General features: G+C 41.8%; 1 protein-coding gene across 1 annotated transcript; it reads left to right on the forward strand.

The window, feature by feature from the left end:
- The first annotated feature begins 10,517 nt into the window (after positions 1–10,517).
- On the forward strand, positions 10,518–11,612 carry LOC135499369 (uncharacterized). Its single transcript, XM_064790115.1, has one exon. The coding sequence runs from the start codon at positions 10,518–10,520 to the stop codon at positions 11,610–11,612; it is 1,095 nt and encodes a 364-aa protein (XP_064646185.1).
- The last annotated feature ends 1,204 nt before the right edge of the window (positions 11,613–12,816 follow it).

Genomic DNA, 12,816 nt, shown 5'->3' on the forward strand with positions numbered 1-12,816 from the left:
TGTTTAACGGACAGACAGACAGACAGACAGACGGACATTCATTCTACCATTTACTCATATGAATAGCTCAGCTTGTCAGCTGAGCTAAAAATTAGTGAAAGCTTGGTACCCTGCCACCCAGCGGCCTCTGTGCCCGACACCTCCCAAAATGAAAATAACATGCAAAACAATCAACACTCTAATTACTATTCACAATTGATGATTGTGATGAAACATGTCTAGCCCAAAAAAGTATAAAAATTTTAAATTATTTGAAATTTTTTGAAAATTTCAATTTTTGGCATTTTCACTTAAAAGCCCTGTAGGACAGGGGGGGGTTAAATTTGAGAATTTTCTTTTTTTCCACATTTTCAAATTTCCATGATATGTCCACACATTCTCAACACATTTCAGCCAATTCAAACGGTTTTTGTGGATTTCAGAGCTCATTTACTATTTTTGACCTGTAACCCAAAACCCTCTAAATAGAGACAAGACCACAATTGATTTTCCAAGCCATTTCCAGTTATTTCAAATGCCCGCCATCAAAGAACGCCTGGAGCTGTGAAACTGAAATTCGGATATGATATACGGGTTAGTCTTGCGAGTAACTGGTGCGATTTAAATTGGTGATTGACCACGGAAATTTTTTTTTAAATTGACAAGTTTGACACAAGTGGACATTTTTACCCATTTCGGCCATTTTCACTCCAAATTTGAACCACCCCCCTATGGCCAGGTTGTCAAAATTCAAAATTATTTTTTTTACCAAACAATTTATTTATATCTGTAGACTTGCCACAGCAAATATTTTTTCAATACCTCTCCAAATATGTACTTGAGAGTAAAAAACATGCACTCGTCTAATAGATAGGCCTGGACCCTCCAACCTATGATTATGAATATTCGTTAGTGGTCTTGTCTCAATGAAGAGGGATCATCTTGAGATATCAATGAAATATGCCTTTTCCCAAGCATTTGAGATGTCTTGACTAACATAACCAAGTTTCATCAAAAATGAACTTGATTTGAGCGAGCTATTAACGTTTTAAAATTTTGTCCGATACGGACAACCTACCTTATATTTCGTCTTCAAATTGTTTACAGACTGTCTTCAAGTTAAGCTCATTAACTCGTAGAATTCTTAATCGAATGGTACCGAACCTTCGACAAATCACCAGTGGTCTACAGAAATAACTTTTACACCAACATTTACCTGATTTAAAACACTTTGCAAAGTTCGTCACTGACAATCCAAAACAATGTGGAGGTCTGACGTCATCCAACACGGAGGACAGCTTTCAGAAAGTCGCAAATCGCAACCTAAGAAATGGTGAAATACAAGCGTTCACCAAACAACTTACCAGGAGGCTCTCAATCAATAGATCCCCCAAGGACAAATGTATCCCTAAAGCTTGACAGTCTAACTTGGCGCAGTTTTGATGAAAATAGACTTCCAACACGAAAATTTGCTCCAGTAAAAATGGTCCGGTTGTGTACATCCCGACCTGGAAAACAGGTACTTGCTGCACAGCGGGTGCATGTAAAATACGGACCCAGGAGTTGTCCTAGACGGAACGAAGAGGTGAAAGACAAATTTTGTTACACTAGTATTAACCCCTTCTATCAGGATTACAGGTCTTTTTATAGACACCCTGTATAGTAGATGGCATACATGTAGTGTCCTTCTCGAAATTTCCCTTATTTGAGACAGAAATCATGACATTCTTCACCAATGACATCAGACCAACAACATCAAATACCAAAAGCATTAATGCAACCAACTGCTACCCACTGTAAGTCAGCTGAGCTGACCATGAGCCTCTTGTTGGTTTACGGCTTCCTAGTGTGCTATTCTTATAAAAGTAACTCTTTGAGGTGTACATGTATTGCATCTTGCGAAATGGGGCACTGCTATGGAATCTGTTGCATGAAATGTAGGAGAAAACCAGTTCGTAGTGTCATGACATAGGGGAAAGAAGTGTTGCAGCAAAAAAATCAGCTATTGGTTTTACAAAATCCATTTGGTTCTCAAAACAAAGAAAATCATTGTACAGGAGGAAACCTGTTACACCATTTTGCGATCCTAATCTCGAGGTGTTTATTTTCAGCTTACGTCAGGAATATATTTCCCCAGTTAACTGATGCAGAATTCAACACCTTTGGAAATGAATGCATCAAGAACCAAAGGAAGCCAGGGAAGGAGGAGTAGTGACATGAGCGATGCCTGACCCCCATTCTCCTAGCGATCCTAAAGTCCGCTCATTTCACCGCCGACATCAAAGGAGGTGGATCGGCATGGGATATTGTTGCCGCTCTGGCCTTTTAGGCTGAACTGATTATACTAATTACACTTCAAAACTGTTCATATTATATTTTGTTGTTGTCTTGAACTCTGTTGGGTATTAGACAAAAATGTTTGTTTTATAGCAGTTGGATTGGAATGCCATGATATCAAATACATGTAGCTTTTTTGTTGGTCACCAACATTCTGGTCGCCACATTACCAGCTGTTGCGGGCCTAGCCAATCAAGCCAATTAGTGCACCTGTTTAATTGGTCCTGGCAAGCCTAATGGAAAATGCATAGGAAATATCAATAAAGTTGGCTTTTTGGGCGGGGTGTTAAAATAATCCCAACTCCCGACTTCTGACACAATCCTATATATGTCTAGGTATTTACCTGCAAAATTTGGAGTGATTTGGATGGAAATTCGATGGGTCCATCTATAGGTTGAAAATTTTGGTAAATCTGTAATGCTTCACTCATAGCCCGTAGTGTAAATTCCTGAGAAATTGGGTTTTGGGGGCTTTTCTAGCTGCGCTAGCTCCGAAACTATACATTTGATACAAACTCCTGACTTCAGACGTAGTTGATATAACTCTTAGGATTATATTCCCAAGATTTCAGCTTTATTGGAGAAAAATTCATAGTGTCCATAGGGGTGCTGAAAATTGGAGGATTTTCAATTTTTTTCCCAACAAATATGCGAAAAATATTACTTTCCACCTAAAATTAATCAAAATTTCGCAAACTATCATAAAGTACTTCCTTGCGACAATCATTTGTGAAGCTTTCAACACTTTTGGCTGATTTATTTGCCCCTTAATTAGCAAAAACCAAACATTTTAGTGTTTGCATGCAACAATGCACAGGAGGCTAATTGCCAGATTAATTCACACCTGTCCAATCTCAAACAATAGGAATGATGGAGTCTCCCTTATGGGCCGTGAAAACCGCAAAAAATCTGTACATGTTTTTGTAAGCGGTCGTCGCTCGCGCAAACTTGTCTTGCATGTTTTTGTGAAAGAGGACGTCGGCGAACGCGGTCGTATATCAAAACAGACGTTGGGTGGCGCTCGCGCAAACTTCCCTCACATGTTTTTGTGAAAGAGGACGTCGGCGAACGCGGTCGTATATCAAAACAGACGTTGGGTGGCGCTCGAGACGGGTCATCCTATTTAGCGTCCAGTGGCCACCAGTGGCGTCCAACGCGAAATAATAGGGTGTATATGGTTAAAAATGTTTTCAAGCTCCTAAAACACTTTCAATAAACAAGATTTAGAAGTTTGGTGGAGTTTGCAAACCTAGTTTTTGAATAATCATCACCAGAAAACGATCTTAGTATGCGTCCAGCAAAAGTACTGGACGCCATGTTTGTTTTAGCTGCCGTTCCTTGGGTTTATAGAAAACTAGGTTTGCAAACTCCACCAAACTTCTAAATCTTGTTTATTGAAAGTGTTTTAGGAGCTTGAAAACATTTTTAACCATATACACCCTATTATTTCGCGTTGGACGCCACTGGTCGCCACTGGACGCTAAATAGGATGACCCGTCTCGAGCGCCACCCAACGTCTGTTTTGATATACGACCGCGTTCGCCGACGTCCTCTTTCACAAAAACATGTGAGGGAAGTTTGCGCGAGCGCCACCCAACGTCTGTTTTGATATACGACCGCGTTCGCCGACGTCCTCTTTCACAAAAACATGTGAGGGAAGTTTGCGCGAGCGCCACCCAACGTCTGTTTTGATATACGACCGCGTTCTCAGACATCCTCTTTCACAAAAACATGCAAGACAAGTTTGCGCGAGCGACGACCGCTTACAAAAACATGTACAGATTTTTTGCGGTTTTCACGGCCCATACTCCCTCTATTCAAAACAGAGTGTGCTAGGCCTGCCATAGCTGGTAATGCAATGGTAGCAATCATCTTTGACATCAGCTGGATTCTGCTCTCTGTTTTCCACATGAATTATATTGTACACTTCAATGTAGGATAGTGTCTTGAAAGAAGTGCTAATATACGCCAATAGATAAAGTAGAATTTTTGCTTACTTTTGTCTCTTCCGTTCCGTCAGGTGCCAGTGTGTAGGTCCATTGTACACCAGGGGAGCTCTGCACTTTTGATAAGTTTAGCTAAATGGGTAATTTACCAGGATTTTTTCCGACTTCGATATGTGTTTCAACATTATGCACTTGAAAAATTTGAGTCAAGCGGCATGAGATTTTAGCCAATCAGGTTTGAGCTTAGTTTCAGCGACAATGGCGAGTGCAATTATGTTTACTGTAGCCTAGCCTGGTACCACTGGCCACCGTCAGACGACGCTGTATTGACGGGACGGACGGAGGCCAGGTTCCAGCCAATCTTTGCAAGACTCGGAATTCCGAGTCACGAAAGTCGTTGATTTCCAACGTCTTTTTATATTATATTGAAATCGTGTTTAATAAACATGAGTTAGTAGTGCTTGCTTGAAATACTCAAATATTGTGTATTAAGTGTAATCATGTTCACAAAAGTTTTTTTCGTAGAATACTTCGTGAGATTACGGGTTGGACGTATAATTGTGAACCGACGGCTCATTATCAATAGACGCTTAAAGCTTCATTTTGTCAACAATTCATTTCCGCATCCATTTTCTAGCATCATTTCGATAAAATCTGCCTTTATCTAACCAATGGAAAAGTACAAAGAAGTACTGGATTTCTCATTGAAATCCAAACTTGCTTTAGGAAGGGTGAATGTTCGCCGTAGTACTGAATATAAGTTTCGCTTTCGGATTTGTTGACAGGCTTCCCCGCAATGACGTCATTATTTATTTATAGACGGTGGCCGGAACCTGGCCTCCGTCCGTCCCGTCAGCGAAATTTTTTTCTGCAGGATACTTCTGCCACAGTGTACATCTGACAGCCAATCACAATTGGCGCGATCTTTGACGTCACACTGTTTATTTATGCATGATAATGCAAATACAATGGACGATACCGAGTCGCATGCCGAGTGCCACTTCAACTGTGAATGTGACAATAGTTCATTGTCTGACCCCAATTATGCTCAACTCAAGGTTTGTGTCGTAGTGTTTAGGAATGAATTGCACAGATTCATTGTAAAATTGATGATATTATGCGTACAAAAGAGGTATCAGCTGATCTGATCGCTACATTGCAGTGCATGCATTGATTTGTGAAATTTTAAGGGGCAGTGACACTGACAGTGTTGCCAATGTTGATAATTATTAAAGGGACAGTGTATCCGATGTCTCGCGATTTGTGAAATTTTAAGGGGCAGTGACACTGACAGTGTTGCCAATGTTGATAATTATTAAAGGGACAGTGTATCCGATGTCTGCTGTTGAAGGTATCAGGCCTATTTTGGTAGTTTGAACATTGTTGAAGGGCCATTGTATAAAACACATTTTGACAAGCAAACAAAATAAATTGAATGGTGGCGCCACCTATGCATATACAGCAGAACTAGTTACACGGTTGACAGATAAACATTCAACCTCGGCTATTTTGCCGAGCACAGTGCGCCTTTAACAGACAAGTCCAATAAATACAGTCCACTCCAGTCGACAATGAAAATACATGTTAAGATACTGCAAATAAATATATTTTAGCTAATATACTCCTCTAACCATTTGCTAACTTGTTCTTTCCAAGATTATCAGAACACGTGGCATTGTTGACATTATTGCGCCATGTGGAAAGATGATGTCAACAAAGACACGTGCTTGCCTTGAATTCTGATTGGCTGTCAGATGTACACTATGGCAGAAGTATCCTGCAGAAAAAAATTTCGCGTCCCGTCAATACAGCGTCGTCTGACGGTGGCCAGTGGTACCAGGCTAACTGTAGCCTAAATACAGAAAAAGACAATGACACGTCGTATTTCAACGCATGTGCAATCGATCGTAAACAAAGACATTATTTCAATTCAGCACAGGCCTTGTTTTGCAAGGTCACAGTCTAAAACTTCTATTTCACCGATTTTCAATGCAGATTCGTAGCCGAAATGCATCAAATGCATCAAATGAGTAACATAGAAACTAGATTACGCGTGGGAAGCCTCAATTGCAGAGGGATACGCGAAAAAGGGAAGAAAATGCGACTAGCAGACGACGCATTCAAATATGGCGTCGATGTATTGTGTGTACAAGAAACGCACATAAAAGGGGTAACCGGAAAAACGCCGACCGACCGACCGACCTACCGACCTGCCAACCTACCGTCATATGCAGTATCCCTTTCGCTTTTCTATAGCACATGTATCTGTGTAGTGCCCAGCGCAATTCACGTGATGGATTCGGACATGTCTGACAGCAGCATCTTCAGTCAATACTTGACTTGCCAAACTCAGAAATGCAGCGCCACTCGCGGACAAAGATAGAACAACTCGACATTTTTTTTCACCGGTTTTCGCTGCGCATGCGTACAAGCCATCCGGAAACTAATAATGGCGGCAATCTGAACTTGTTTTGTGTAAGTTTTTGAGAGTTCAAAAAGTTCTTTAAGGCTCATGATTTAAGATAATTTAGCAATCTGATAACTATTACGTCTTAAGAAACAGACGTACCACAGTTATAACCAGTTTACCTGTGTGAATTTGCTTTCACTGCGTGTAGAACAGTTGTTTTTCTCGTCCGTCGCCGCGAAAGATGACGGCTGGTACGCATGCGCAGCGAAAACCGGTGAAAAAAATGTCGAGTTGTTCTATCTTTGTCCGCGAGTGGCGCTGCATTTCTGAGTTTGGCAAGTCAAGTATTAAACCGGGAAAACGAGCCCACGCGGTAAGGAACTGATAACGATACTCTAAAGATTTAAAAGATATGCTTTGTCTACATGGTCGGTGGATATAAAAACATGATTTGGGCCTAATCTATGCACTGTAGTTTTTCTACTCGAGTGTCTCGACCGATGCAATGCATGAACTGCAACGCGCAATATGCATTTGTTGTCATTTGAACAGCGCACGTGCGCTTGTTTACAATTTCATTTCACATGACCTGCTATCGTGGATTGGATATATCACATTGACTTATGAGACCTGAGACTCAAATGCGAAACTTGTGGGTTAGTAGGTCGGTGGGTCGGTCGGTCGGTCGGGTCGGCGTTTTTCCGGTTACCCATAAAAGGCACGGGGGCAGAGGAAATAACAACAATAGATTCATGCACTTGATTGGGAACAACGTTTACATGACGTAGTGTTGGCCGTCGTCACGTCACCATGCATTTTACATTACTGTAACGTGACGAGACACGACGTTTTCGTAAACGTTGGTCCCAATCAAGTGCATGGATCTATAGTGACGGTAAAACAAAATACGAACTGTTCTATACCGGCCCAGAGGACAGTAAACATCATGGTGTTGGACTAGTTATATCGAAAAACATTAAACCACAATTTCAACGAATCAATGATAGAATTTGCATGACGACAGCCAAAATGCCGAAACGAGATCTTGTCGTCATAACAGCATATGCACATACATTACCGAATAGTGAGGAACATCCCGAAATTCGTGATAATTTCTATGACGATTTAGAAAGCATAATCAATAAACAGGCGAGGAGATCCCTCCTAATCATAGCAGGCGACTTTAAACGCAAAAAACGGGCTCAGCATGGAGAGAATTTCCGGAGAACATGGGGAAATTCGGAAAAGGGACAGTGAACAGCAATGGTCAATTCCTACTAGAGATGGCAAAAAGAAATGAACTCATCCTAACAAACACCCTATAATATGTAAAGAGCAATCTCTAGTGAACTCACACAACTGTTTGACATGGGGGAGCCCCCAAACCCCCGTCCTTCTGACATATATAGCCAGTACATTGGGGGATGAGTCCCCCAAACCCCCTCCCCGTTCTCTGAAAGTGACAGGTTTTAGTCAGTACATTGGGGGGAAGCCCCCCCCCACCCCCCCCCCCCCCCAGGTTTTAGTCAGTACATTGGGGGGAAGGCCACCCCCCCACCCCCCCCCCCCCCATTGGACTCTAAAAATAGAATTCCTTGGAGACGCTGAACAATAAGGCCCCATAAAGAAATAGTCCCCGCCCCGGTAGCTGTTTCATATCTGCTGAAAGAAGCAGCTCTTTGTGGTGAAATAATAATTGAATGCATGTCATGACACCCAGGAGCTTTTTCTCATTTCTGAAACAGTTGCATGGTTGGAATGAATTGCCAAATCAGTCCGTCAAATCTCTATGCAATGAAAATTGAAATGTCACAACTGTCTCCACCGACGTTGTCCTGTATGTCCTAGCAGACGATTTTTAAATAAATGATGTGATTGATATACCATTGGAATGAATTATTTCTTCAATGATATGAAAGTTGAAAACCCTCTGACATGTCCGAGTACAAAAATGCAGAGGCAAGACACATCATGCATGTCATGACACCCAGGAGCTTTTTCTCATTTCTGAAACAGTTGCATGGTTGGAATGAATTTCCAAATCAGTCCGTCAAATCTCTATCCAAATGGAACTTTAAGACCACTCTATAATTGTGCAGTAGTGTTAAAACTGACTTTTTTGAAGTAAAGTACGTAAATCGAGAAGAAGAGGACGTTTGCTTTGATCTGCAATAAAATGTCACATCTGTCTCCGCCGACGTTGTCCTGTACATATGTCCTAGCAGACGATTTTTAAAATCATGATGTCCCACACCCGCACTTCAGTGGCGCCGGTGTGAATAAATCTACTTGCGTGAATGGTCAATGGCTCATGACGTCATGAAATAATTGCGTCACGAGGAAGGAAACAATGGGAATCATGGTAACTGTGGTTTCGGTGCGTCGTGAAAGCAGGATCGGCAAGCGCGGCCCGTATGGAATGCAACAAACTGTACCGGAACCGGAACTGTCATGGGTCTGCACAAATTTTTTCAGATTCGATGGACATGATGGATATATGAATTTTGTTTACACTTTATACACACACGTAACCATTACACTCACTACGTTGTGTGAGTTATCAACATAAGATGGCTCACCGAACCACTTGGGAAAGCCCCGGTCAAAGAAAAGACAAACTAACCGGCCAAATGAAACCGAGCAGAAACCAAATAGACTATGTAATGACCAGAATCCAACATAGAATGATCATAACCGACTCTCGATCATACAGCGGCATTAATGTAGCGACGGACCATCGTCTGCTACTAACAAAGATACGTTTAGACTGGTACAAAATGAAACCAAGCAAACATCAGCAAGGTCAACTCAACATCACGAAACTCGCCATAGATAAAGAAACGCAAGATGCATACTGCCGAAAGGTTGAGGAAAAGCTCCAAACTGAAGAAAATATGACCCCACAAGAACAATGGGATACCATCGTGAACGCATGTTTAGAAGCCGGGAAAGAGACAATAAGCAAAGAAAGAAACAAGAAACAAAGTGAAAACAAACTTATCAAAGAACTGTCAGCAAAACAAAGGAAACTCAGAGATGATCGAAATGCAACAACAGATCATGATAGACGGCGGGAACTACAAACAGAAAGATACGCAACTCTCAAACAAATCCACCAACTACTAGCACTAGCAGAGGAGGAGAAACAGAAGATTGAAGTCAATTAGATGAATTAGACAGATACAAAGATGATTCCACTAAGATGTATCAAGTTATAAGGTCACTAAAATCGATCGAACCCCAGAAGATAATACTGATACAGGGAGAAAACGGTTTAGCCACAAACGAAAAAGAACAAGCCGACATCATCACTAAATTCTTCAACCAAACCTTTTGTGTAGATTGGGAGCTCGAAATACCAACAACACCCCCACAAGAAATGACGACAATGGACGATACCTTTCACGACAAAAGAAGTAGACAACGCCATAAGAAGTCTAAAGAATGGGAAGAGTCCTGGATGTGACAACATCAAAGCCGAACTATTAAAGTACGGGCCAAAAGAACTAAGTACAAGCATAGCCAAGATACTTAACGACATAGCGAAAACAGGAACATTCCCAAGTGAAATAAAAAGAGGCATACTCATCCCCCTTCCGAAACCAGGAAAACCTCGAGGACCACCAGCTAACCTACGACCTATCATCCTCCTCTCAATGATCAGAAAAATACTTGCCATCTGCATGATCCGAAGAACCGCCGAGAAAATCAACAAACACATTCCACTGAGTCAAGCTCCTTACAGATCCGGTAGAAGCACCACTGAACATGTCTTCGCATTCAAAATATTGGCAGAAAAAGCCGTAACATCAGCAGACTACACCATATACACACTCATGCTAGACATGAGTGAGGCTTTTGATACCGTGAAGAGAGAGACCCTATACCAAGATCTCCGTGAGATACTCCAACCAGACGAACTCCACATGATGACGATTCTATTGAAGGATGTCACACTGAATGTAAAAGTCGGACGCGAAGTAGGAGCAGAAATAAAGACTAACATAGGTGTCCCACAAGGAGACTGCGCCAGTCCAATCGCCTTCACGCTATACCTTGCTAAAGCCCTAAAACCAGAACGGACAGATATCCCACTAGAACACAACTACGCACAAACAGTAAAGACAGCCGAAGAACTCCAACCAGACCATCTCAAAGATCACACTTATGCCACACCCACAGACACATATATGGAAATAGACGAGCAATATGCCGATGATATCAACTGGATCACCACAGCCCAACACAAAAGAACAGAAAAAGAGAAGATCGTCCCGAAACAACTCAAGAAAAGAAATCTAAACGTAAACGAAACAAAGACTGAGAAGCATACCATCACAAGAAACGGAAATGATGAATGGAAACGATGCAAACTGCTCGGGAGCCTACTAGACACAGAAAAAGACATAAAACGAAGAAAAGGTTTGACCATCAGCACCTTCAACAAACTCAAGAACATCCTACAATCCTCCAAAATCGATCTCAAAACCAAACTCCGAGTATTCAACACCTACCTCCGAAGCATATTCCTCTACAACTCAGAACTATGGACCCCAACCGCCAAACTTGAACAAGAAATTGATGCCTTCCAACGTACCCTACTAAGAAAATTACTGGGAATTAGATGGCCACAAAGGATTTCAAACGAAGACCTCAATAAGAAGACACAACTAGAACCGTGGTCCCAAGACACCAAAAGAAGGAGACTGAGCTGGTTCGGCCACTTGCTTCGATTGAGTGAAGACACCCCAGCCAGGAAAGCCTTAGCCGAATCAATGCGAACAATCAAGAAACCACGTGGGCGACCAAAGCTCACGTGGCTAAAACTCATATACCAAGATCTGAAACTCCAACCAAACCATGACATTCAACATTTGAGTATTCTGGCTGCGGATCGGCAGCATTGGAACGGTGTGATAGAGGGCGCCATGTCCAAATAGGACGAACGCGTAACGACGACGACGACGACGACATGCGCAATACATCGACTCGCATCGTTGATGATCTGGCGCCTCGAGTGTCAAGATCGGTACGGAAAGATGTAGAGCATCTTTCTGTACGGTCAGAATGAGGTTGCTAAAACACTAAGTTAAAACTAACAAGAAGTAAAAAACATCCTGAGCAAGTTTGCAAAATACTCGGCGAGCAACGAGGTGTTTGATAGTTTATGCAAGTTTCTCGAATTCGAATCTATTTTTGTCTGTCATGTGACCTCGGCAAATGCCCGGCCAATCTTGACACTAGAGGCGCTGATTTCGTTGCTTACAAATTTCGGCACTGTGCGAGTTTGGCCCAAGCCGCGGTGGAATTGAAAATGTCCTCGTCCATATCTATCATGTGTACGAGTTTGATTTGAAGAGGCATTTATCTGCATCATTGGAACAAAAAAGTGGCAGTGAATTCACTTAGACATAAACAAAATGGTAAGCATATGATATATACAACATTCCGGAAATTTCGCAGAAGGTGCTGTTCATATTTAACCTGGCTATTTCCATGACCATGAATGGCATGATCCTGGGCTGTTATTTATTAAAGCTGAACTGTCTCCATTTAAGGTGCCTGCACCATGTTTATAAAAAGGCAGCCGTGCCACCGCGCGACTACCTTTGTAAATAGCAACTACCATCCGCCATGTTTTAACCCTTTAGCTCCTGGGGGTCTACAAATTTTTTTCCAGCATCTCCCTGAAGATTTCCAGGTAGCCTATCGGTCTACCTAATGCGCGTCCGGAACAATTTGTGCGTCCGGAGCGCGTCCGGAAGAGAAAGTGCGCGTCCGGAACAATTTCCTTTGTAAATATGAACCTAATGTTGCATTTGATGGCTTAAATAGCATTTTAATTCCATGTAGAGAAAATAAAATTGGAAAAAATCTCCTTGGCATGCTTGGTGACTTTGTATTTTACAATTTTCAGCGGGGTGATTTGGGTGTTACACAGCCATCAAATCCCAGACAAACTCATACCGACTCAGACAACCACAACAGGAGAAGGCGCGTAAGGAAGTTGGGATATGAGTATGGCATTAGTAATTAACCACCTTGCTGAAAATTGTAAAATACAAAGTCACCAAAAATATTTTTTTCAATTTTATTTTCTCTACATGGAATTAAAATGCTATTTAAGCCATCTAATGCAACAAT

Source organism: Lineus longissimus, chromosome 15, assembly GCF_910592395.1.
Source record: "Lineus longissimus chromosome 15, tnLinLong1.2, whole genome shotgun sequence".
In the NCBI taxonomy this organism is placed as follows: domain Eukaryota; kingdom Metazoa; phylum Nemertea; class Pilidiophora; order Heteronemertea; family Lineidae; genus Lineus; species Lineus longissimus.

What these genes read in the sequence shown, in the direction of transcription:
- LOC135499369 (XM_064790115.1), top strand. Translation starts at nt 10,518, where the DNA reads ATGAGTGAGGCTTTTGATACCGTGAAGAGAGAGACCCTATACCAAGAT.